Raw genomic sequence first — 27,874 nt, forward strand, 5'->3', positions numbered from 1 at the left:
ATTTATATTGTTACACGCAAGGGGTCTCACTACCGAGCGAAATTAAACATCTGCGCGAGTCTGTCTCTGACAGTCCATGTTTTTCCCTATTTCCAGGAACCTCAAGACAACAGCCGTTGGCTACTGAAAGGTTCTTGAACAAGCAAATACTACAAGAATAAATTTCTAACCACCTAATGACCACACATCACGAAACTCTAATTTCACACTTGAAAGTTTTTTCTTGTTTCACATTTACATGATTCCTCATATAAGCCTTTTCAAGCCGAATATTAGTACTTCACACCCTGAATCCAAAACACAATTCAAACATTAAATACAAAATATTATTCATGTCCCAAAGCACGTAACACGCACACCTAAGGATATCCACATAATTCCCCGTCTGAAGAAAGTAGAGAGGATCCATTTCTCGAAACTAACCCACGCTTTCAATAGTCTATTGAATACTATACATTATGACGTCTGCTCCAAGAAACTGGCAAATTACTAAGGTTGAGAAATATCCCAACACCGACTCCCAATAACGAATAAAAAATCATTAAAATCTTAGAAAGCTTGAAATGGAGACCTAAATAAAAATAGTACATACCCTACATTATATTCTCATCGTACTAGGCATTAAGTATTATGACGCTAAGACAATTCATTCAGTGACATGCACGCTTGTCCCTTTGACCTTAAACTCAAGGCCAAAGTCATAGAAAAGTTGTTTTAAGGTTTTGGTTGGAGTTATTTCGTTTGCATATATAGCCTAGACCTCCTGGTGGATTTTCTTCGTATTTGGAATAAATTATTATGAATCTATGACAATTCATTCTGCAACACGTTTTCTCGATCCTTTCATGTTTGGTTTATGGTCATAGTCAAAGAAAACCTGCCTTAAGTTTTTGAACAAAGCTTCATCAATTGCTTATATTTCTTAACCACTAGATGGGTTTTGTTTGATCGTTGGAAGAATCATTTGGACTTTAGGTTTAATCTTGTCTCGACATGCATGCCATGACCATCTTGTAGACATAAAAAATGCTGAAAAAAGAATACGTTCAAAAAGACGTTATTGTCAGATTGTCAGTAAAGTCAGAAACCAGACAAAAAAGCTGAAGAAGCTGCACTGTGCTCTTGCAGGATCACGAAGAAGTTGCGCAACGGCAGTTGACCGTTTCAGAACCAGGTAAAGGTTTCGAAACGGCCGTGTGCAACCATCGATGCCGTTTTGAAGCAGCACAAGTCGTCTGTGTCACTCATCCTTATAAACTCCACTTTATAGTTAAGAACCTTTACAAACAATAATTTATTAATAACTTCTAGGATATCTTGTTAACTTTTAAACATTTTTAAAATGAAGTTTACAAGTTATCTCAATCAAATATTTTATGAACTTAGTATTATTTATAAAAGAAAAGTAGATATTTATTTTTGTAAATTGTGATCTGTTATACATAACACTCGATCGATACTGATCCATTTTTTAAAAAAATGTTAATGGTTTCGTATGGAAAGCAGTCTTACCTGGTGCATAATGGAATGAGTATTACGAAAATAGCAAGTACGACAATATTTTTTTCTCTGTATATATTTTCACTTAATATTGTCAGGCGGCCTCTTGTACAATCCGGATAGCAGATAGCAATGTCGTACAATATATATATATATATATATATATATATATATATATATATATATATATATATATATATATATATATATATATATATATATAACACGCTCATGACAACAAGTCTGTCAAGTTATATGCACTCTACAATATTTTCTAAGTAACAGGAACAGTTAACAGATAACGTCGGCTACATAGACAGAATGTAGACACTGTAATTGCCTCTAAACAAAACTTAGTTGTGCTGCTTGATGGTGTCGAACTATCATTACTACTACTACTATTACTACTACTACTACTAATAATAATAATAATACCTGCGCCGTTATCGTTACAAACGCGATAATTCCGATCGTCAAAGTTAACTTCAGGGGACTCCGGCGGTGCACAGGCGCACTGATCAACTGTCTTCATTAGGCGGCAAATCTGCATGCATGCCTATAGAAAAATCAGAGACAATATGATCAGGTACTGTGTTAACTATGATTTTAATACCAATCTGTAGAACGAACTAGAATGGCTCAGTTAGGTCGATGAGAAACAAAGTGAATTATTATCTTAAGAGCCACAATGAACTGGCTTGCGCGCTAAATTATTGAAGACGTAAAGCGGGTCACTCTAGTGGGTATCCCATGTTAAACGGTGTAAACAATTCACGATGCAAAGGGTAATTTTAATATTATACAACCATCTTGATTTTGAGTCAATAATAGTGTAATAGATTGCACTGCTTTTGCGGCAAAATGTGGACTTTTATGCCCTATAACTGAAATGTCATGTTATGTTTTGCTTGTTAAATATATTGACCTATCCAGCATCCCGTTGTCTACTATCCAGGTTACTGTCTGTAATGACCAATACTCCTAACAAACTAGCTAACACCCGGTTTATTACTATCCAGCATGCAATGTGTTGTGACCATTACCTCTCACATAGCACAGAACAATCCTGATTAATGTCCCTACCCTCCTCAACCCCTCTTTTCCTCAACAAAACTAACAAAGGAATTCCTATACATCTTAACACAGGAGTTACTCTTTTCGCCAGAAAACAGTACAAAGAGTAACCGAATGTTAATTCCTTCTTGTCATATAATACCAAAACAAAAAATGGTGGCCTAATTTTCTGTCTTTTTTCCCACCACGCTAGTAAAATCATGAGAATAGTAGAAAAGAGAGGGTAGTGAATGGTAGGGACATTATGGACATGTTCTTTAATGTTAAAATCCCCTTATTCTCTCTGTATAATTATTATTATGTTTAACATGGGATAGGCCATTATCCTGGAGTGACTCACCATACTACTTAATTACATTCCGTGCAGAATATTTTCAAAATAGCTCACGCAAGTAACTTATTTATTTTCTGTGCGGTATTTACTTTTTTCGCGCTCACAATTTATTTTTTAGTGTGCAGGAATTATTAATTTACTGCGCGCGAATCAGATATTTGCGCACGCCATTTATTATTGTCAGTGTATGATCTCTAACTTTTGCGTGCAAAGGTTATTAATTAACGTGCGAAAATTGTTGTTTCTCTGCGCCTGACTTATCTATGTCCCGCGCAAGGTTACGTTGCTTATCAACTTAGCGCGTTCGAATATATTTATTTCCACACTGCAATTAATTTTTTCTATGTGTGCTATATGTTGGCTTCATTTTCACTCAATATTTGTCTCCGTCGTCAGACAAAGCTTTTTCAGTGAGAAAAATGCTTTGGTTAAATATTTATCACTGTAATCAGTAAAGGTTTTTCAGTGAGAAAGATGCTTTGCTTCAATGTTTGTCCCTGTAGTCAGGTAAAGGTTTTTCAGTGAGAAAGATGCTTAGGTTAAATATTTGTCTCAGTCGTCAGGTAACGGTTTTTCAATGAGGAAGATGCTTTGTTTGAAATTGTGAAACTTTATAAGTCGCATTCGCAAATTGATAACTTAAGCGCAACTTCTAAGCTCCCCGCTCGGGAAATGAATAGCGGCCGCAATTGACAAACTCGTATCACTTTCTCGCAATGAATAAGTCGCGCGAGAAAATTGATATCCTTCTCTCTGTAATTAATAACTGATGCATGGGTATTCAAGAACTCCCACGGGGAAGATAAATGAAAGGTTATGTGCGTGATTATTGTTCCCACGGAAAAACAAATAATTTGCACGAGCAAATAATTAATTCCCGTGCGTGACAATATTAATTTCCATTTAGGAATTACAATATTCTTGGAGCTTTATATATGAACCACCGTATTAGAACGAAAATAATTTATCAAGTGTCCCAAGTAAGCCATAATACGATATCATAACTACAATAAAGTGAAAGTGTTAAACATTTGTAGCGATACATTTATATTATAGAGCAAATGTATTTCGAACTGAATAGTTTCTACGATTATTATTCATTTGGAGATAATTGGGTTTACAGGGATGGCGAGTATCATTGTTTTTGACATATTTGATCTTACAGTTTGTGGGATTATCGCTGATATGGAGATAATTGATTTCAAAGTCAATGCAATTATCATTGCGTTGGAGATAATTGGTTTCAAAGCTTGCACGAATATCATTCGAGATAATTGATCTCAATGTTTCAAGTAAAATCTCAGTCTAAATATTGAAGGTAGTGTCAAGTAAAAGCTAGCTGTACACAAACAAGCAGACACACAAGACAAAAGAAAACAAAACGAAAACGTCATGTCAATTAAAGATTAATATGTCCTTGCAATCCCAACTACAGCATAAACTACAACACATGACCTTTAACAGCTTTGAATCCCAATTACAGCATAAACTACAACACACCACTTGTATCCGCTTTCAATCCCAATTACAACATAAACTACAACACACCACGTCTAACAGCTTTCAATCCCAATTACAGCATCAACTACCACACAACACTTCTAGACGCTTACACAATTACAGCATCAACTACCACACAACACTTCTAGACGCTTACACAATTACAGCATCAACTACCACACAACACTTCTAGACGCTTACACAATTACAGCATCAACTACCACACAACACTTCTAACGCCTTACATACCTGAATAGTGTAATGATATTGGAACTTCTGCAGAAAATCTCGTCCGTCTGTACACTTGCCATATGGTTCAGAAAGCCGAGAAACGGACACCTATGACATATACAGTTAGTTTCAATATTCACAAGAATTGGGATACTAGTTTAGACGATAGACAACTTGGGAAATGTGATTTTCTTTTTCTATATATTTTAAGATTTGATATGAATACAAAACTATCACAGAGTACCTTACTTCCTGAATTTGCGAGATGGTATAATTAAAGAGACGACAAAATCAGATTATGACCAAAATCTAAGAAATGGAATTATATATTATTGCTGCACAAATTACGTGTTCCCACTCTGGATAAGCAATGCACAGCGTAACATAAATCAATTAAATATATTATGAGCCTAATCGTTATTGTTAATTACTTAGTTTAGACATATTGTTTTGCTTAAATGTTTTAAAAAATGGGACCGGACTTCAATTCTCGCAATTTAGAATAAGTCCTTCGCCTACAATTGATGAGAAATTTTTATGGATAACTGTATTTACTTAATATGATTTCATACAATTACACGTAAACATTTATTATTCAGGTAAATTGGGCATGAGATAATAAACAGACAAAGAAAAATCAATACTTATGATCGTGGCCGATATTTTACAAGATTACAAGATCACATACACCAAAATGAATACAGAGGATAATCAATAGCTAATACTGAAGAACGTTATGTTTACCAATGTGACAATAATTAATTGAGCAGAGAAATCAAATTTGGAATACTTCTTAATTACATAAAGTATTTATTAACTTTAATATAAACTGAGCGCAAGCCAAGTAAGGTAATATTAACATTTGCCGAAACATCAGATGATCCATATAACAAAATGTGTAGTCATTTATACATAGAGCTGATTTAAACTTTAAAGCAATTTCCTAAGCTGTTAATTAAAGTATTTGTAAGTAAATATGTGATTATATGTATTTTCTCTATACTCATACACGAACATACAATGGATTGTATTTCAAATGATTTTGATATAAAACATTATGTACGTCACTACAGCTAATTCCAGTATGCAGAATAGATAATTTGCTGTTACTAATTAATAAATGGACAGGCACTTGTGTTGTCTTAGCTTTTATTTTACATCGGAAGATAGGATAGTTACTATCACCTTTCATTGACTATGAGAGTGAATTTCAAACACGAATAAAAGGTCAATTTATTTCGAGTCTAGCATTAATACTAATAAATGTATTCCTATGTTTAAGATGATGCCTGTTTGTCTCACCAACCAGTGGTGGTAGAAAGTCAACGAGATAAGAAGAGACACAGAATAAATTATTATAAAAGTAACTTAGTTTATGAAACTTCTGTATATCTGTCAAGGTAGGATAACAAATTTCCTTATACATCTTAAGACACGATACTCTTCTAGTAAGACCGGTCACAATTCTCCCTAATTGTAGTTTTTCTACTTTAATCGAGTCTTAAGTGGAACAACCATCCTTCCTTTGCAACGTAAGCGTATTCCAGGAAGGAGCGTATGTATGTAAAATACATCCAAAAGTTTTCGACTATATTTATACTTAAGTCTTATCAAGGCCTCTTATATTTTAGGTCGACATAAATAAGTTGTCAATATGTTTGATCCAGTTGCCTCGACTACTAAAAGTTGCGCCAAAATGTTTATGAAAGTAAGCAAAAGAGAAAAATTCGTTTCTGAACTTTAGTTCAAGAAATGGATTCTAGCTTACGCGGGAATGAAATTGTCGCGTGTGTAGTTGGATTGAAGTCAACCAACCACTGCTTTGACCTATCGCCAGTGGTTCGTAAAGCTGTGCTCAGAACATATTCCATTTCGTAAATAACATTTGATGAATATTCCAGTGAGCAATCATTGGCAAAGAATTTCTTTACACAGAAGGGAGGTCGTCGCGTCACAAAAGCTGTTTGGAGTCTATTAGATTGGTAGTCAGAAAAAGGAATCAATAAGAGAGCTATCAATGCCATTGTAATTTAATTTATACATTAGACCCTTACGCCAAACACGATTAAGTGCTTTAGTAGACTTAGCAAAAGACTACAAACGTTATCCTTGTTATCAAGCGCAGTACATATACTGTAGTACAAATCTATGAGCTGAAATACTGTAAAATTGCCACGAAGAAATCCGAATAATATTATCGGTATTAATGCTAGTTGAATATAAGATCATTTTCTAAAGGTGGTTGTAGAGATGTTTAAAAATTATTCTTTCCATTATTTTCACAACTCAATATGGAAATTGGCCTGTAAATTAAACCATCGCTGGCACGTAATTGCATCACTTGCGCCATTTTCTATCTAAAAAAATGGAGACACTTTTTTGCAACAAGAGACACATTGAATAGGATGCAGAGTGATTTGATAATTTGTTTATTTGCGCATATGGTATTTATTTTATTGGCACCACACGTCTATAATTTGTTGATCACATTAATAACGTCTTGTTGTCTCATTAATATATTAGTAGACTGACATTGGTTTCATCTACCTTCGGTGCAGCAGTCAAAAAGGAATTAAAACATTCTGGACTTTTTGCATTGAAAAATGCTGCAATTAACGAACCATTCGAACTCCTGCTCCTAAACGGAGGCATTGAGGTTGACAACTTTTATATAGCAAAATGAAGCACAGTTCACCAGTGATATTTTACTCGCGCCGCGAAGCCCAAAATAATGCTTTAAAATATTTCATCAATGGACAATTATTTAATATACTTTATTTTGGCTCAAACACTGGACAGGCTTTCAAAATAATAGGTCTATAGATTTTTCAAAGTGAGGTGAACAAAGGTATTTCAGACTGAGGTATACAAAGGTATTGCAGCGCTTGTCCATTTCAGTAGCTTTTGACTACGTCAGAGTCCTGCATAATATAACGAGTTGTATTAATTTATTGAAATTCAAAATGTGACTGAGTTTATGGATCTTTTAAAACTGATAACGTAAAATTGTCAAAATTTACAATTGTATGCCTTTCCTGACATCTATTTCTCCATGACTAAAAGTAACATTTTTTTGGATTGTACTTGAATGAACCACGAGGATGAACGCTTAGTAAATCAACACGTCAGATAAACAAATGTGGATTTCTACACCATGAAAATATTGTAGCAGGCCAAGAACGTAAAAACATGCTTAGATGAATTCTCAAATCAAAACCGTAGGTGCTTCAGAGGAAAATAAATAAATGTCAAATATGTGTGGCTGGTAAATAGGAAGAACGTTTGACAATGAATAAGCCTGAAAATGTTGAATCAGCCTCATGCGTCACAATGGCTGAAATCCTGAAGGGAGTTACTTGGAGAGAATAGACGAAAATGTGTCCACGTGAATTATTAGAGAAAGATAATCAGGACCAGTTGAATTGATGCACATAATTAAGGCAACAGTATTTTATCAAGAGCGTTAAATTAAAACGTAGATGCTATTGTATTTTTCTCTCATGGGGTTTCTTTCTATCAGGAAAACACGACTGACATAAAATTAACTTTCTTTTTGTATTTGCCCTTCGCGATACAATATTGATAACGGATTATAGTGTGGAACTTAATCTACAGATAAGTTCGAAGCAGTGACCCAAAAACTATTCCATTATTTAGTATTCTGTCCTCAAATGCCTTATCAAATGTTAAAATTAACGATTTTACAAAAGGCAATAATGAGAGATCAAATCTCAATAACTGATCGTTTCTATAAAAAAAAATTGGTTTTAATCAACGTTATACTATTTCAGATTTTTGTTTTGAAGCAGAAATGTAAACACATAGGTAACAAAAAAGGTTAAAAAAATTCAAAGATCTTTCATGTTACAACATCACTGAAGTTTAATGGATATCGAAGTTTAATGGATCTCAAAGTTTAATGGTTATCAAAGTTTAACAGATATCGAAGTTTAATGGATAACAAAGTTTAATTGTTATCGAAGTTTCATAGATTACCTCTTTTTCCTAATCCTTATTATGATAAGATTATGATTAGGTGGTAGTAAGTAGAGCCACGAACTATACTGACAAAACAATTTGCATATACTTTTACCAATTTAAGTCCTATACTCGTTTCGTGTCCAGGGTTGAGAGTTATTCCTTCTTCCGAAGGAAAAGGATATGCATCCGGCTCGTGTATGACCATTCGAACACCATAACCCGTCGCAAAATTTTCGATATACTCATCTTTTTCTAGGTTCAGAGTTAACTGAATTCCTGGAAAGAATAAACTATAATTACTGTTTTCTCTTTCTTTTTTCTCTTGATATTTTTCTCTCTGGCATTTATTGACTCCTTCTTTATGTCGTTAAGAGGAATGATAACCAATTTTCAAGAGAGGACTTCCATTTTTTAAAATATATAAATCGATTTTAAAATAGAAAATTCTTATGAATGGTATCGGATATAATGGTTTATTTCATTGTAAGACGCACCTACTCTAAGGCATATGGACAGACATGGGACATCACAATATCCCCGGCGATTAAAAAAAGTGTAGGCATTACAAACAAGCTAAGGAACTACCAAGCAAGGAAAGAAACATGCTAAAAAGATAGCCTAGATGTGAATCCATTATCAGATCGGTAGATGACCTGACGCAGATTTATATTCATTTGGAAGTAATATTTACTGCGTTCCAGAGTGGGTGCCAGCGAACTCTGCATTTCAATACTTACGTTATTTTTCTCTCTCTCTCTCTCTTAATGCTACTACTACTACTACTACTACTAATAATAATAATAATAATGTTCTTATTTTAAGAGGATAAAATTGTTTTTGTGTCTAGTACTAAAGCTAATCTCCCATATGGCATTCCTACAAATGTATACACTCATATGCATATTAGGTACATTAAACCTCGTAATTCTACTTAAACGCTGACAAATATAATGATATTAAAATAATATGGGGCATTACAATTAATTTAAACAATTAAAGAGGAAATTATGTGGACACAATAAAATTGAAATATAATTCATGATGTCATTATCGGTAAGCAACAGGCAGTCATTTTACTAGGACTTGAATCTACTGTAAGAAGCTGCACTTCTAAATTCGATAGAAATAGTATTCCACAATTTTGGCCCGATACAGCAGGGTATTTATCGCAACAGGAAGAGAATATCGTGGAATAAAAATATACTATTTTTGGACAAAAGTAAGTCACGATCGTTTATTAAAGATTTGGCGAGAAAAAATAAAAAATCCGGAACAATACCATTTACTGTTTTTTGTACTTTTTTTTCGGAGCAACGCTTACACATAATGTTAACCAATTTGTTATCGAAACATTTCAGATGACGTGTAAAGATATCAATTAACTCTAGTGTTTTACTCAATATTGTTATAAATGAATGATATCTGGTAAATTTTGTAGAGCATGTAGCTATATAAATAAATATACTTATATATATCGGTCTCTAGATCATGGGTCCGCCTTTGTGAATAAGGGAAACTTTGACGTGCTTTAAAGCACCAGGAAATACATTTGTTTCTGAATTACAATTACTGAAGATATGAGTGAGATAGGAAGCTATACTATGAGCAGAAAGCTTCATTCTTTTGGCATTAATTCCATCTGGCCCAATACATATATTTGTATATAGAATGAAAAGAATGTTAAAAACTTCAAGAACAGAAGATAAATCCAAACAAAAGAAAGAAATTATTGTTAAAAAATCAGAAAAAGACCACCCATCATGTAGAGGAGAAACAACCTTTTCAAGCAAGCGGTTGCTTATGGATACGAAAAATGAATTTACCTATTTGCATGTTCGTATGGACAGTAACGTAATTTGTAATAATTTCATGTGGGATACAGAAAAAATTCGGTGCGTTAGTATCTTTGAAATGGTTCAAGAAATGTTGTATACGTATATCTTTTACCAGAAATTAAACTTTAATAATATTTTCTCTCACATTCATTGATAAGAGACATTGTACTGTTTCGACGAGTTTTATTATACTGTCAATCAATGTTTTGGTGATAAAAATAATGCAATGTGCTGGCTATATTTATATAATCAGTACACCATTCCAGTTGTGTGAATTTTAGTGGAACATAAAGTACGGATAAAAACCTGCCAGACCAAACTTTTAACGCATTAGCATGCGCGAGTTATGAAAATGCCGCATTTTCGAAATCTGAGGATAGTTCGTAAAAAGAGTGAATCATTGTGAAAATGACTTTATGATTAGTATTTCATACTTTTTTGAGTATTTTGTTTGGTTTGGCGAACTAAATTCGCGACGACCAGACATTATAATTGTCATATGGATCTAAACATAATAAAATGGCAGGATGTAAAGAAACGTTTAAGAGACAAATAGTTCTTCTTCAGCTCTGGAGGGGTACGATCGGCGCATAATAAAAGGTTGCAGTCCAGACCAAACTACGTATAAGGGAGTGGTGGTGTGATATGTTTCCCCACCCATCTGTTATGGTGCAATGGTTATCGTTATCTAGGAGATGGTCGACTAATGTGTTATTGCCCGGACTGAGTAAATAATAACATTAAATATGAAATTAATGGATGGAATAACAGAGAGCAACGATATAGAATGAAGCAACACGAACCCTCCATGTAAAATATAACAATTTAATCAATTACATAAAACAAAATGAAATTGAACATGACATTTGAATTATTTGACATATAATTATTTGTATTTGAAATACAATTACAACATTTATGCGAAATGCAATTAGCCGCTCTGTTATACCGATAAACAAATTTCATCTTTGACTCGTGTGACGGATCGAACTCAAATTAACGGCATGTCAGCATAACCTGATTACTTTCGATCATTTTCAAATTACTGTTTTCGACAGGTCGGCGTATCTCTCTCTCTGTCTCTCTATCTACCTCTCTCTCCAACTTCTTCGGGTGTTCAACCATAAATTGGTATAGTCTTCACTTCTTCCCACAATTAGGATATGTAAGGAGCTATTTTTTCTTCAAATTGATAAAACGCAAACTAAATATTTGTCAGGTTTAATTCTTTTCTGTCGTCGAACAATATTCCCACTCTTGTTACGTCAGATACCGTCTTATCGTAACTGAACAGAACTAAGCTAATTTAGTCAGTTTGCAACCCGATACTGATACACAATCGTATTAGCATGAAATTTATTTATTTTTTCTAGCTGCTAGTCGTATTCCTAACTGGAATCACGACATAACAAGACCTCTTTGATAACTATTACCTCCCACCACGACATAACAAGACCTCTTTGATAACTATTATCTCCCACTGTGGGCTGAAAATTACGAGCTGAACGGTCTCGGTCAAAACACACCAATTTGTTCGGTTAAGAAAATTCACGATTTAATTACACAGATGAATTAATGAACCTCACATCTTATTTTACGTACATTACTTGGTGACTAGAGATTCATTGACACAGACATAGTAAAATCAATGCTTAGCATACGTGATGCATATCATTTAAGACGGATATATTCATTCTCACAATTCGTTTCAAAATAATGCATGGCATTCTTTCAATATATGATTTCTATTACATCGGAATTAGGTAATTCGAACAAATTCATATAAATTCGAACAAATTCATATAATGCATAAGTCTTATAACATTCAAGACAAATGCATGCAAACCCATAGCTTCCGAACTCAAGGAAAATTGATGTATGCATTTAAAACGAATAAATCCAACAAATAATTACAAACTTACATCAATGAACATGCTATATACGATTGATACAATACTTTCGTGCCCTTTCGAGATTCGCTCTTTCTATGTAGCAGGTTCTGGGTCTCTCAAATTCTTCCAGACCCCCGTCCCTTGCAAGATTTATTTAACGAGAAAAATTAGTTGTCAATTTCCTCCGTGTCTCTTAGACTTCGCATTTGGCAGAAAACCTAGATTATCGAATTTCGCAAGGGAAGTTACTTAAAAATGGAATTTGTATAGGAAACACAGCCTCGTTTAGTGTAAGATGATCAGGATCGACTCTCTCTAACTGCCAAATATTTCAAACGTCCATCGAAACTGTAGTGATTCTTTATTGTCCGCCTTTATTAAAAACTATTCCTCGAGAATTTCATTTTATCACACCCATGGTCCAAGCTTGTTTCTGGCTTGTCTCAACTTTGTCATTTCCACTACTTGACTATATCTTAACATATCTGTCTGACCGTTTACCAGCAAGTCCTGGTTAAAATCCAATCATCGCCCAAACAGAGCATAGATTAAAAATTGGAAGCTACCAATTTATTGCGAGCTAGCCGATACGTCAGTCCAACTGGTTGCATCTTACGCTAACTTCAAATTATGATGCAAGAAAAATTCTATATAAAAAAATGCACCATTTCAACACCTTAAGGTGGAAAAGAAAGCTAGTGAGTGTGAGTAGGAGTGTGTCATCTCCATGACATCTAGATGCTTAATAAAGCTATAGCTATCGTTGTAGTTCAGCTCACGGGATTTATCATAATTTACTGGAGGGACACCATACGTCACTGAAAGTTTTCTGGCTATCTTAAAGTCGGTAATTTGAGCATTGTCTGCTTCACATGTGATGTAAACATCTACCAGCAAAGTCTCTGTTACGGTCATCAATGTAAGTAGGACTCTGAGGTATGACGCCTCCGCTATGTTTAGGAGATTGCACAGAATGGGATTTAGAAAGGCATGACTTGCGGTATGGTCGCATTTGCACTTGTCTACATACCTCTAGTAGGGTCGAATCAAAAGGTTTCACATCAATAGCAGGTCTAGAAATTAAACGCGATACAATTAACGAATGTGAGGAAAGAAGGTCTAGGAGCAAGATTCGTTATTTGAATCTGAGCTTGCGTACATGGTTGATAACATCGCCTCTACCTACGTGCAAAATGATTATATAATATGGACTCAGGTCCAGTCAACCCAGGTTTTTGAGGGCATAGGGGCTGATTTAGAATAAGGACTTCTGTATTGAATTTCCTCAAGAGAAAGTTGTGGGTGATCAACATGTAGCCTCTTTTGTAATCTGACTTGGTTAAGTATTTTGGCTTGCTGACTTTATTTTTCCAAACACTGATTTGTTTTTGTTGTAGTTGTTGTTGTTGTTGTTGTTGTCGTGCTTGCTATTATTTGGTTTCTGTTATATTTTATTGAAATGTCTTGTTACAAAGGAGTCATTACATCTGATTTTATTTGAAACTGCACTAACTGTATTTTGGTTTCATGCATGCATTTATTCACTTGGAGCTACATTCTTTGGGAAAGAAATATTTTGGGATTTTTGTTTTTATTTTGGTTTTGTGGGTTTAATGCCATATTTTCAGCACTCCATAGCCTATGCATGGCTGCCAGTATATGTCGAGAAGGAAGATCCTGGGAAAAAAACACCAACCCACGAGAAGCTACTGGCATACGTTCTTGCATGCACACATTGACCAAGACTTACACCCACGCGAACAGTGACCTGTAAAGGACGGCATATTTTTCAGTCAGACGGGCTGGCATGTAAAAGAACAACTGTTATTTGCAATACGTTCACCTGTATCACGATGTACAAGAAGTCGACAAACTGACCAGCTCTTCGTATTTAACCAGAGGGTTGGCAAGAATACGCATTGACCGTGCTATTATTGTCCCGTTGTCACTTAAAACGGTAAAATTCCGTGTTTTATAATGAAATTATGCACGGGATTCATGTTTTGAAACATCTCTGACATCAAAATTTTTAAGTCATATGCAAATCTGTTGAAAATTTCTTGGGATACCAAACTTTTTTCCTGTGATTTTTGCCTTGTGCATACAAATCTTGTTGATCAATTGTATTTTTTAGAAGACTATAATTTAAGTAGTAAAACACTCTATGGAATACAAATATGTACCTATGTGGAATAAAAATATGTAGCTATCTTCTAGAACTAAAAATACTTTGAGTGTAAATAAAAACCAAGATACCGAAGAAATAAAGTACCAAGGATAAGATTTCTTCAAAATTTTAGTTCACAAATACTCACCATAATTTGGACCACTCCGCCATGCAATGAATTTCCGAGATGACAGTGTGTAGCAGTTTCCGTAGTCAACGGTATTAAACTGTTTAAACATGCTTCATCGTTCATGAAAATAAAATAGCATGATAATAAAAATGTATAAGATAATTATAAGTAACAATTCATAATTTGAAGAAAGAAAAAAAAAGACTGCACACATCGTGCCCACTCCCCATGAAAAAGAATAAGAGCCAGATGTACTTTTTCCTTTCGAATACTCAGTGAAAAGTTTACTCGGTATTTCAAAACGTTGGACAACGTTTTTTCATTTTGACTTATTATCACAATGTTTATGCATTCTCTCGAAACTTCGGTTTATTATTTCCGAAGTTTTGACTCTCTATTTTCCAAAAATTGCAACCTAATTTCCAAATATCAACTAGCTTTTTCGAAATTTTAATATGCTTTCTTGAACATTTTAGGAAATGTAACGAAAATTTGAGAGTATCTGAGAAACTTTAATATGGAGAGTCGTAAAATCAAAGTGGTGGACGGATGGTAATCCCAGCCGATGTGGCAGAGAGTGTAGGAGGCGAAGTGAAAACGTTTTACAGAGTTATTATTATTATTATTATTATTATTATCATTGCACTGGTTTCTACTTCAACTACAACACCTTTTATTTATGTAAAGCTTGAATATAATAAATATTATCTCTATTTTTAATCACTAATTCTACAGTATAATATCTGTAATCCACACATCAATCAGTCTAATATTCGCCATCACTCGAATTACCTGCTCAGTCCCAGAATATAACCTTATGTTGCCGTTGCTGCAGTCTCGTTGCTAGAAACAACTGAAAACTTGTTTAATAATTACTGGCTCAAAACACTTTTTTTAAATAGATCTACTGTAGCTGTTTCGCATTACAGTTGTGTATGAAAGTTTAAATGCATGTGTCTACCATTTATACTAGAGTGTAAGTCTAGTTCTTCTGCAAGCAATTCGGGCCTTGATCTGCCGTTCGTACGTATTTTTTCTACAGACTTTTCTTAACAAACTGCACAGACCCAAATATGCCAGCGCATTATGCAACGGCCGAGTTTGGTCTATGCAGTTGGCAGCTTAACCCGTCGTATACGCGAGTACGGTAGGATAGATGAATGGATTGGAAGCAACGAACTTATATTAAAATGCTTCGGAGGAATTTCTCTGAAACTCAATGATGTGCTTTCAAACCATAAAAATAAATACAAACGCTTGTGAAACACTAAACGAATACACATGATATATATTTAAAAGGAATATTCACAAGTAGCAAGTTCTTAAAATTGAATATAGCTGTAATAATTACCCATTATCCAGTTTGTTAGCTGAAAATGACGCGGATTGAACAAAATCTTCTAAACGGTGACCCATAGATTCCCTCAACTCTCTGAAATATTAAATGACAAAATGTTTAACTCTCAAGCAAAGCGTGATGTAGTGCATTAATCTACAATATCATACGATGCAATTTTCATACTCTGAAGAAAAAGATATTGTAGCGTGATGCAATATATTCATCAATATCATGTGATATGATTTGCGTACCATGAAGAATACTATATTATAACGTGATGCAACACATTTAACTAAAATATCATATAATCCTAGGCGGCGCAAGTGTTCGAGGCGCCCGGAGTCATTGTTCTTTAGCGGCGCCCCAATTTTGCCACATAGAAGTGTTTATGTCAGTTGCCAACATCTTTTGTCCCCGCCTCCTAAATATAAGTTTTCTCAAGTATTCCCTCCGTTACACGAAGGTGACGTGAAATACTAAGAAAATGTGATCCCCCAGCTCCCTACGAAACCCCCTTCGCATAGCGCGAGAGAAAACGCACCCCTCCCTGAATCCCCCTCGCGCCGCCACTGCATACGATACGATTTCCATCCTCTGAGGTAAAATATGATATTTAAACTGACAAAACATATTCATCTACAATATCACACGATACGATTTCCATATTCTGAAGAATAACAGGAAGTCATAACATGACACAAAGCATTAATTAATATTGTACCATATTATAACACCCTGTCACTTTGTGTGAGAAAATTTTTTAACATTCCTGCTTCGTGTTTATAAATGTCATCTGATAGAATTCGTAATTTAAAGTACTTTGGGTAATGTCATTACTGTGGTAATATACGGCATTAACCTTCTGTTGCTACAAATGGTCTGACAGTTGCAGGTCACCTATTCCAAATATGTCTACAGTGACAGAGCCAATCAGAGCACTTTTGAAAAGTGACACTGAATTTGTTTGGGAAATCGCACAGAAACATGCATTGAAGCGATCAAATAGATTCAAAGCAAAGAACCTATGTTGAAATATTTCGATGTTAAGAAGCCTGACGTTGTTAGCATTTGCCTCAAGGTCTTTGACAGATGCAGAAAAAAGGTATGCACAGATAGAAAAAGAACTGCTTGCTGTGTTATTTGGTCTTGAAAGATTTAATCAGTATACTTATGGTCGTCAAGTACAAGTTGAATCGGATCATACACCCCTGGAATCAATCCTCAAGAAACCTCTATCTGCCGCACCGCCAAGACTTAAGAGAATGCTTTTAAGGACTGCACACGTACAGTTTTGACTTAACGTATTGTCCAGGAAAAAAGTTAATTATAACATATACATTGTCGAGAGCATACAGACAGACGAACATATCTGAGATGAACATGGATAGTGAAATTGAGTGCTATGTGCACATGATCATGTCAAATATACAGATTGCAGATACACAGTTAGAAGCAATAAAGAATGGAACTAAACGTGATAATAAAATGACCAAATTACGAGAAATGATTCAAAAGGGATGGCCAAATGATAAACATCTCGTACCTTTTGAAATCAGAAATTTCTGGAATCGCAGACATGAACTTTCAGAAATGGACGAATTAGTCCTAAAAAAAAGAAGTTAGAAAATACACGAGCAAGCACAGTAATCACACACACAAAGTCAGTTTTTGCAAGACATGGAATACCACGAGAACGAAGGAGTGATAATAGACCACAGTTCTACTCAAAAGAATATGGTCAGTTTGCAAAAACTTGGGGATTCAAACACACTTCGTCAAGTCCCAAGTATCCACAATCTAATAGTTCAGCAGAAGAAAAAAACATTCAAACTGTCAAATGAATTCTTAGTAAGGCAAAGGGAGATGGAAAAGATCCATATTTATCGATATTGGAGTCTCGAAAAACACCAATTCATCCGCGGCACAAATACTAAAGAGTCGAAGACTTCGATCGACTTTACATACTACCAACATTCAGCTGCATCCGCAAGTAATAAAGGAAAGAAACCTAAAGTGGAACCTGCATGAAAGGAAAAATCAGCAAAAGAAACAGTATGATAGAACAGCTAAAGAGCTTCCAAATCTGATTTTTGGAGACAAAGTAAGAAACAGAAAACACGACCTTTGGGAACCAGCTGTAGTCGTCAGAAAAAGGAGCACTCCAAGGTCGTATGACGTGAAAACCCAGGATGGTGCTAGATACAGTACAAACCGAAGACATCTGTTACAAACAAAAGAAACATTACCAGACGTACATAATACATACGAACAAGGAGATCCCTGAACTGAATGACAAGATGCCATTAGTCATCAATGAACCAAACCAGCCAGGAAAGATTCGAACAAGGAGTGGACGTCTAATAAAAAGCTTGCAAGATACATATATTTTGTTATATGAACTTGATAATTTGTTTGAATTATAGTTTGTCTTGTGAATATTAAAAACTGGAAGTAGTCAATGACATTATAATACATCTGTTTTATCGCATCACTTTAGATGCAGTGATAACAACTGGATGAAGAACAAAATATTAGGATCATAGATTTTAGTGGCAATGCCAATATATCATATGGTACTTGTTTTCATGAGTATAAGAATGAGTGTGAATGTCATAGGGCTAGAACTTAATTTTGACTACAATTAGTATAAATTTTACAACTCACCAGAAACTATTTGAAAAATATATTCATGTGCAAAATTGAACTTTGTCAAGTTTGAATATGATTACAAATTACTAAAAAGAAAAGGAGAAATGAATATGTGAATTTAAAAGAAAAGCACAAAATTCATTTTAGGGGGAGTTGTGGTAATATACGGTATTAACATTCTGTTTCTACAAATGGTCTGACAGTTACAGGTCACCTAAGGTCAGCTTCAGACGCTCACTCATTTGTAACCCTATATGCCTTATGATAACATTAGCGTAAGAAACTAGTGTGCTTGTGTTTTCACTGTTATGGTCAGTTGCAATCTAGCCATTAAAGTAGTTAGACCAAACAATGTTTTGTGCTATTTAGCAAAACATAACAATTACGTGTTAAATAATATTACGACTTTAGACCGATTCTGAAACAAAGAAACTACATGTCAGTGGATTAGCCATTGCGATTGGTTCAAATTCGCAGTTACTTCTTTTGAAGAACCTTGATGCGGGACGAGAAACTCTGTTTGCAATTAGCAATGATGTCACCGGTCGGTTTAGGCTTAGAGGCCGGAAACCCGACATTAATAACACCTCAGTGATACTCAGTGATACTACCTCAGACCATTTTCAAAGAGACCACCGGCATTCAGTCAGAACTGAGATGGTCGAATTTTGGGCGGGTTTCTCACGCAGCCAGACATTATTCTGTTAAATCCATCGTAAAAGAATTAGTACATGTCTGGATATTGGCCAGAACAGATCATAGAGAAGTTGGAAACACTAACCTGCGCTTCGAGTGCCAAAGCTGCTCCCTCGTTAAAAGGACGGGAAAGGGAGTTATAGGAACTTCTGACGAGATTGGAAAAAAAGGCTTCTGAGGTAAAATATCTTCACCCGAATCTGTCTCACTTTCTAACTAGGTATCGTAAGATTTATACGTTATTATGTCCATTTAATTTAGTAGAAATTTAGTCTTCCATGTATAGCTGAATTATCAACATGTCGTAATGTAGTGTATAACGAATTAGTAATATTCAAGATTAATGTATGTAGCTGTTAGGATAAAATCGAAGTGGATGGTGTAATCTGCTAATATGTTGCATCGTGGTGCAGATCTGAATTTAATAGGTAGTATTGTTAGACCTCGTACTTGTCTGTGTTTGAATAGATAGTTGTGAATGTGCAGAGTGAGGCTTTGTTGGCCTTGTGCACGTATAATTAGGCAGTTATATTTGTATGTATGTTTTATAATTTGTTAGGTATGTAATGCGTAGGAATATTGTTGATTTTGATAGTTTACTATTTAGAGCATTAGGGATATGTATCAGAAGTCGTGACATTGTTGTTGTTATAGCCTTTATTATAGAACAAGCGTGTGTGGAATATTTAGATGTGAGTGTAGGAGTTGACCTAATGATTTAATTGCCATTATGCTGATGAATGATCTGTGAGAGTTTGTTAATTCTCCTGTGTTCAAACAAGGAGGCACCACTGTACGTCCCTTCTAATCCACATGAAGCTTTCCGGGTGGGATCAGATGTCACCCGAAAATTAGAGAGGAGAAGACGTGGAGGGCACGTAGAGACAGGCTGTTGTACGAGGAAGGAGGGCGAGAGAACGGAAACGAGGGTACCGGAAGTACCGACAAGGATGGCCGAAGACAGAAACTAGGGTACCGGAAGTACCGATAAGGAGGGCCGAAAGAACTGAAACGACGGAAGTACCGACAAGGAGAGCCGGGAAACGGAACAAGGGTACCGTAAGTACCGATAGGAATACAAGGCGGAAGTTACCAATGAATAACATAGAAGGGACACGGGAAGGAAACACTCTCACTCTTTTATTTCGCGGGATGAAATAATTAGCAATTTGGATAGGTCGTGTATTAGTTAGTAATAATTCCGTAAGGGTGCTGACACACCCATACTTTGAAATGTAGCATGATATAGCGGCCTTCAGATATGAAATGTAACAAAATAATATCCTTTGAGATATGAAATAAAACAAGATACGATGCCCTAACCCTTAGGCATAGTAACATGATGCAATACCCAAACTCTTAGTCATAATAACGCCAGATAAAATAAAATAATACAAAACCCAAACTCTAGGCATAATAAAATGATGGAATACATAAACTCTATGCATAATAACATACAATACCCAAACTCCAGGCATAAAGCAGCACAGGGGGCGTACCCTACAAATTTTTGAATGGTCCTTTTTAAAAAACACCTTACAAAAAGATTTTAAAAATGTATAAAAAAAATCAATTTCTAAGTGTCTATTTCTGAAAATGAAATCTAAAATGACGCCAAACTACTGCACTTAACACTACTACAATTTGTGTCGATCGTGTTTACTTTTTTTTGGACATTTCATTGTTGTCACGCCCCCTATGATGCGGTTTCTTTAACCAAAGATTTTATCAAAACCTACACGATATCGCGATCGAGGATCATGATAAATGTATTGTTATAAATCCGTGTGGGGTACGTTGCGTATAAATTAAAATATTAATTAAATCATTAATAATGTGTATTGTATGCCAGCTATGGAATCTCTCACAGCTAAACTAGCTCGACAGCGACTAGAGACAATTAAAAAATATATCCCTGTCTGTAAGTCTGTAAAACAAAAATTACATGAGCGTCAGGAGTCTCAGGTGGAATTTACAGAGGGTACAGAACAGGTATTTAAACCAATTGTCGAACCAAACAAGAAAATTGTTACAGCAACTGAGGCAGCACAAAAGCTCTTGAGACATTACCTGTTGATCTTGCTGGCTGTTTTCAAGCAGCTCAACAACCACCTCAGTAACCTCCTCAACCACAACCTGAAGTTCAACCATTACCTCTGCCAGGAGTTAGAACTGACATCTTGAATAAATTCACGCCTGAAGGTATTTCCGCTATCAGAAACCCCAAACAAGTAGATAATATTAACGCGTAAGGATATCATGATAGAGACAAGTATATCAAGCCCGAGTATGTTAAAACTCCAAGATCTGCTGACTGGGTCAGGGATATAAATATCGTATCGCTACGAATACTCCGAAGATTAAAACTGAACAGATATTAATAGGTTTGACATCTTTGACAGTACTGTAAATGAGTTTGTTGAACAAGTAAAGCAGGAAAGGATACCAAAAAAAAAAAAAGAAATGAAGCAGCAACTTGAAAAACAAAAGCGGAAAGGAAATCAGCCTCAAGAGCATGGAAGTAAAATGCGGATAAAACAACAAGTGAGGAAGAAGGAGCAACTGGAAGTGGTCTTGTCACTCGAGGAAGTGGTACCATCACTTTATGTCCCAATAACGTTCTTGCTGATGTTGAACGATTAAAAATTCTGATTGGTGGAAGACGAGCACGTAATAATTCCCCAGAAATCTTTAATGAAGCATCTAATATTTGTCAACGATTATTTACAGGCGGTATCATGGACATTAATGTTTATCGGTCCCTCATTGATGAAATCGTTGATGATTATCACAGTGATTGAGGGTTTGCAATTAAATACAGTGACTAAAATAAGATGATCATACATAATGCTCAACGTAGACCTGTAATGGTTAGGGTAATAAATTGTAGATTACCAATATCAATAGCAGAGTTGGCTGGTGTACAACTATCAGAAAAAGAAACAAATATAACTGCTAGTCTGATAGCAGGAAGTGGTCTTCGTGTTAGACGATAACAGTTATAATAAAATGTTCAAACGTATATCTGATCCAGCATTTGACATGGATGCGCCAGTTCTCAAAGATGAATCTGTGCGTGATTATCAATATTATTCTAATGACGCACCAGAATTGGATCAACGAGGACGAATCAAACTGCAAGTTCATGACACAAGTAGATATTTTTTACCCGCTGAAGCATTTATTGAAGTAGAAGGTGAAATTTTAAAAGCAGTTAATACTTAATATAATGCAAACATTATGATGTTATTTAACAGCGCTACACACATGATTGACGGAAAAAACATTGAAATATGCCAGAACAACGTCGATGTTGCCAAGACATTATTGGTTCTAGCAAGATATTCAGATGATTATTCAAGATCAGCTTGTCCGTCAATGCTGTTTGCCAAAGATACTCCTTACCACCATAATAACATACAACATAATATAAGACGACCAAGAAACTTCTCCGACTCCGCTGACGCTGATGTATGGCAGGTGGTTCGTGGTTCTAATCCAGAATTTAATTTAGGATTTGCAGCACGTCGATCAATGCTAAAGGATGGAATTAGAAGATTTTCATGCGCAATTCCACTGCCACAAATCTTTGGATTTTGCAGAAATGCCCGAAAAGTCATTTTCTGAGCCAGACATACAGTTGTGCTTGTTAGAAATGCTACTGACGATGATGCAATTTGACGACCTGCTGGTGATGCTGGTAACGTAATGCTGACAAAACTTTCGTTGTGGATGCCAACAATAATAGCATCATTTGCTGACGAACAACGTTTACTCTCCTTTATGGATTCAGGTGGTAAATCAACATAATCATGGTTGATGATGATCACAGATAGTGTTCAAAGTAACACTAATGGTTTCTTCACATGGCAGATATCATGACAGCAAGATGTTTCTGCATCACGACATATATTTGTTGCTTTCCAAAGTACTGAACAAGTAAACTCACAAAGACACATTATAATGATATTTGAAAAACTTGGTATTACTGAGGTTTCACTGAGAATAAATGGACATCAAGAGCCATCTGAAGAAGGGTTGCTAAATTTTGAGAATATTCATATAGCACGTGCATATCATCGTTTGATGACATTCATGGGACGTGATCAAAATATTGATTCTGGTCTACAAATATCACAACTAGATTTTACAACGCTGTATCCGATCTATTACTTTTCGCCGTAACGTCTTGATTTATTAGACATTCATTCGTTGATGTACACTTTCAAGCTCTTGTGGCAAGAGGAGCTACAGCTAATTACAGGGCAATAGCAGTTATACTCTCAGACAAAACAGTGCTACTTGAAGGTGTTGGTGGACGAATGAGAGTTATTGATGCCCCAGTAGAAAACGTTTTCCAAACATGTAATTAAATCGCCCATGATATTATAATACCATATCATCACGTTAATGTTACTCTGACTCCTGATCGACCGCTTCGGTGGTTAGAGTGTCTGCTGTGGATGCGAGAGGTCGTGGGTTCGATCCCTGGCCGAGTCATACCAAAGACATAAAAATGGACCTAACAGCTGCCTCGCTTGGCGCTTAGCATTAACAGGTTAGTGTTAGGACTGGTCGACCAGGTGTCAGGATAATGTGACTGTGTGGGACATCATGCTACATGTCTGCGGCATAATGCCCCAGTGCTAGACATCACTGTAAATTGCCACACTGCAGCCATCGTAATGATATGACTGAAAATTGTTAAAGCCACGTTAAAAATCCAAATCACACACACACACACACACTCCTAATCAGATACAATCAGTATAAAAAAGAATTGTGGAATAAAAATATCACTAAAAAAGAATAAATCACAAGTGGTCCGAATAAACTATCATTGTTCGAACGTCAACTCTGACACTTCAGTGAAGCCAAACGATCAAAGACCGGTGTACGAATTAAACTTTCTGCGGTCGTCATTAAAGACATCGCTAAGACGGGTGGTATATTTTCACTTCTTTCAGCTTTACCAGCGTTAATAGCCATTTCAGCCCCAGCTTTTGCAAAAGCAGATGCACTTGGTGCTGTTGGAACTGCTGCTGGGATGGCATTAAAGAAAGCAACAGGTCACGGAATAGACTCGTGGTATGGAAAAGGTCTAAGACTTCCCGTGACACTTCGTTAGACGTAAAACGTCTCCTTCCAATGTCCAATTTTAATTTACTTGATGCTGATAAAACAAAATTAAATATAAAAAACTTCAGAGGTGTTTTATGCGTAACCAATTACCAGAACAACCAAACCGTGTTGAAACCGGTATTATTAATCTCGATGGAAGTTCTGGTCCAGGTACTCAATGGGTTGCATACGCGATTGATCCATGTGGAATTATTTCTTTTGATTCGTATGGGTTGGAGCCTCCAAAAGATTTTTTAAAATATGTGAACACTGACATACGTAGTATTCCTGCATTCTGGTATTCAACATTACCAACACAGACAATAATCGATCCACCAAAATGTGGCCGTGAAGTAATTTCTGTACTCGACGCTGTGTCAAGGTCACTGACACCACTTTATAAAGTCGTGCTCGAGTATACAAGTAGACGGTATAACCGTCCACGATCGTTTTAAATAGATCTTAAAGTATAATGTTAAATATATACGGAAGATCTCCTCGACTGTGCAAACCTCAAGGCTACTTATCTAAATATGCAACCCTTGACGATATCAAGGATGAACTCGCTAATCTTTTGAGTATCGCAAATGTGGGCCAAAATGAAGTCGTTGTTTTTCGGGATAAACAAGGACGATTAATGACGAATAATATCCCGTTGACAGATATTATTCTGCGGGTTCCAGATGCGACAGAAGATAACTTAGTCGTGTTTGCTAAAGACGGCAAAATTAAAAAATCAGAGAAATCAGTCTTAACACTTATTGAAGAGATTGCTGGACGTATCAGGAGAATTGGGGATATTTTGTATGGCGATCTCAACATGAGTAAAAATACAATTATTATTGTGAGAACCAAAATCAGAAGATGATGTGGCAACAAAACGATACGTAGACAGTAACAACACTACGATCTAATGATCAAAAATACTAACCGCAGGTGATACACTGATTGGTTCTCTCAATATGGCTAATAATAAAATTACTGGTCTTGGAGTACCAGAATCAGACAATGACGCTGCAACGAAAAATTACGTCGACAATAGAAACCTCCAAATGATTAACTCATCAAATTCAATTTATAATGAAATTACCACATTTAAATCTGATTATACTAATCACACAAACACATTTTTGAAATATCGCAAAAGAATAAATGGAGTGGTTGACGATTTCTTTGGAAAACCAACACTTATCGGTTTTAACTCTCCGACATCAAACAGATCATAGACAGTGTAGCATATACAGTAGCGTCTGGATCAGCATTATGGACACCACTTAATAAATCCATCAAAATCGCGCTGAGGTTACCGGTATATACAGGTTCTCAGTACTCGGTACTACGACATTTATGATATCTACCACAATTTCACGGCGTTATCCATTAACTGGATCCAATGGATGTATGTTAGTGATGTTGGAGCAAAACGACGAGGAAACATTTGTTGTGGAACCCAAAGAACAAAATTTTGGTTTGTTATACTACTGGTGCCTTGAATTAGTCGCTAAACTACCACCTACTTAAAATCGAATGAGCCCCCAATCAACGTTCAAATACAATCAAGTATGTGAGTGGCAAACTAAACTGAAAATTATCGTTAATGAGTATACAGTAAATGTGAAAAAATATCGCTAACGTGAAGTTGTCGTTGACATGATATTCGGCGTCCGCTGTTATCGCTGGAACCGGCGTATTACTATCAACAATAACAATGACATCACCAGTAATTATAACAATTTGTGTTTCAGTTGAAAAAGCATTGCTGGTATTCTTAATATCATCGCCAAAAAATATCTAATATACAAATGCAAAATGGCATGAGTATACAATAAAATTACATATCGCTATACTAGCAAACTCCAAACTATCTTCGTTGATATAATCAAGTTTTGAATCTACGTCCAATTTAGAAAATAATAATAATAATATGAATGTTAACGACGAACGAATAACTGCACTATATCGTCCCTAATACAACTCCGTCAAAAACCACAGTGATATCAGCAAGCTCAATCCATCCTGAATTTAGTGTTAGCTTTCCAACTGCAATTCCAGCGAAAGATATATCACTAGCACAATTACGAGTACATCATAGTTAGCCAAATATTAGATTGAATTAATTCAGTCGGTTGCAAGTAAATAATTCACTTGCATTTGGATGAAAAAATAAACCAGATGGAACTCTCGATTGGCATGTTGTTAGTATTCCCACAGGTAATTATCAGACGAACAAATCAACGATGAATTTCAACGCAGAATTAAATCTATAATGAGAAAATAACACTGGACAACAAATTTTTACAAAAGTCATGTTACTGAAATAAAATTAGTCAATTCTTATCAATTTTTATGTGCTGAACACGAATATGACAGTCAAATTGCAAAATTGGCTCTAGTTTTTTTGTAATCTGCAAGAAATTAATGTTTACATAACGAAATGCATTCCAATAGTAAAAGGTCAACTGTAATAGCCTACCTATAAAAAATCAAGTCATTGACTACATCTTAGATTTCTTCGCCTGTCTCTTGTACAGCTGTTCGGGAGCATCTCTGAGGAGTGTCCAGCAGTAGTCAGCCAGCATTGTAGTGGACCATTTTCCCTGGTATCTTTGTTCCATTGTTGCGATATCTTGATGAAAACGTTCGCCGTGTTCATCACTAACAATACCACAGTTGCTAGGAAAGAAATCCAAATGGGAATGAAGGAAGTGAATCTTTAGAGACATATTGCAGCCAAGTTTCTTATACTTCATCAACATGTCTTCTACTAGTTCCTTATAGTTTTCTGCCCTAACATTTCCGAGGAAGTTTGTAGAAACTAGGCGAAAAGCATTCCATGCTTGTTTCGCGTCACCTTCCAGCAAGTTGTTGAACCGGTCATCTTTGAAAAGCTCTCGAATCTGAGGACCCACAAAAACTCCCTCTTTAATCTTTGCTTCGCTGAGTCGAGGGAATTTTTCATGCAGGTATCGGAATGCTGGCAAAGTCCGGTCAATGGCTTTCACGAAGTTCTTCATCAAACCTAGTTTGATGTGAAGGGGTGGTAGCAAGATTTTCTGAGCCTCAACCAGAGCTGGGTGTTGGATATTCTTCTCTCCAATGGCTACATTCTGCCTGTGAGTCCATTCCTTCCTCATGTAGTGCATTTCCCTTGCTCGGCTATCCCACTCGCATAAGAAACACATGTATTTTGTATATCCTTGCTGCAGTCCCATTAAAAGGGCAACTACCTTCAAATCACCACAGAGGTACCAGCTGTACTTGTTATACTCAATGGAATTCAGTAGCTGCCTTAAGTTATCGTATGTCTCTTTCATGTGGACAGCATACGCTACTGGAATAGATGGAAGAATGTTTCCATTGTGCAAAAGCACAGCCTTGAGACTCAGTTTCGAAGAGTCCACAAATAGTCTCCATTCTTGTGGGTC

At 35.7% G+C, this 27,874-nt stretch overlaps 1 protein-coding gene across 1 annotated transcript in view; it reads right to left on the bottom strand.

Moving 5' to 3' along the window:
• The window catches only part of LOC149802588 (degenerin unc-8-like), an 80,373-nt gene that overhangs the window by 28,762 nt on the left and 23,737 nt on the right, over positions 1 to 27,874 (bottom strand). The window contains exons 3-7 of the mRNA XM_089953798.1: positions 15,996 to 16,076; positions 14,663 to 14,754; positions 8,733 to 8,896; positions 4,658 to 4,747; positions 1,958 to 2,056 (exon numbers count right to left, since the gene is read on the bottom strand). Of these exons, the coding sequence (XP_089809924.1) occupies positions 1,958 to 2,056; positions 4,658 to 4,747; positions 8,733 to 8,896; positions 14,663 to 14,754; positions 15,996 to 16,076 (526 nt within the window). The remainder of the gene's footprint in view (positions 1 to 1,957; positions 2,057 to 4,657; positions 4,748 to 8,732; positions 8,897 to 14,662; positions 14,755 to 15,995; positions 16,077 to 27,874) is intronic.

The sequence above is a fragment of the Sinohyriopsis cumingii genome, chromosome 3, assembly GCF_028554795.1.
Source record: "Sinohyriopsis cumingii isolate HCF-2022 chromosome 3, ASM2855479v2, whole genome shotgun sequence".
Classification (NCBI taxonomy): domain Eukaryota; kingdom Metazoa; phylum Mollusca; class Bivalvia; order Unionida; family Unionidae; genus Sinohyriopsis; species Sinohyriopsis cumingii.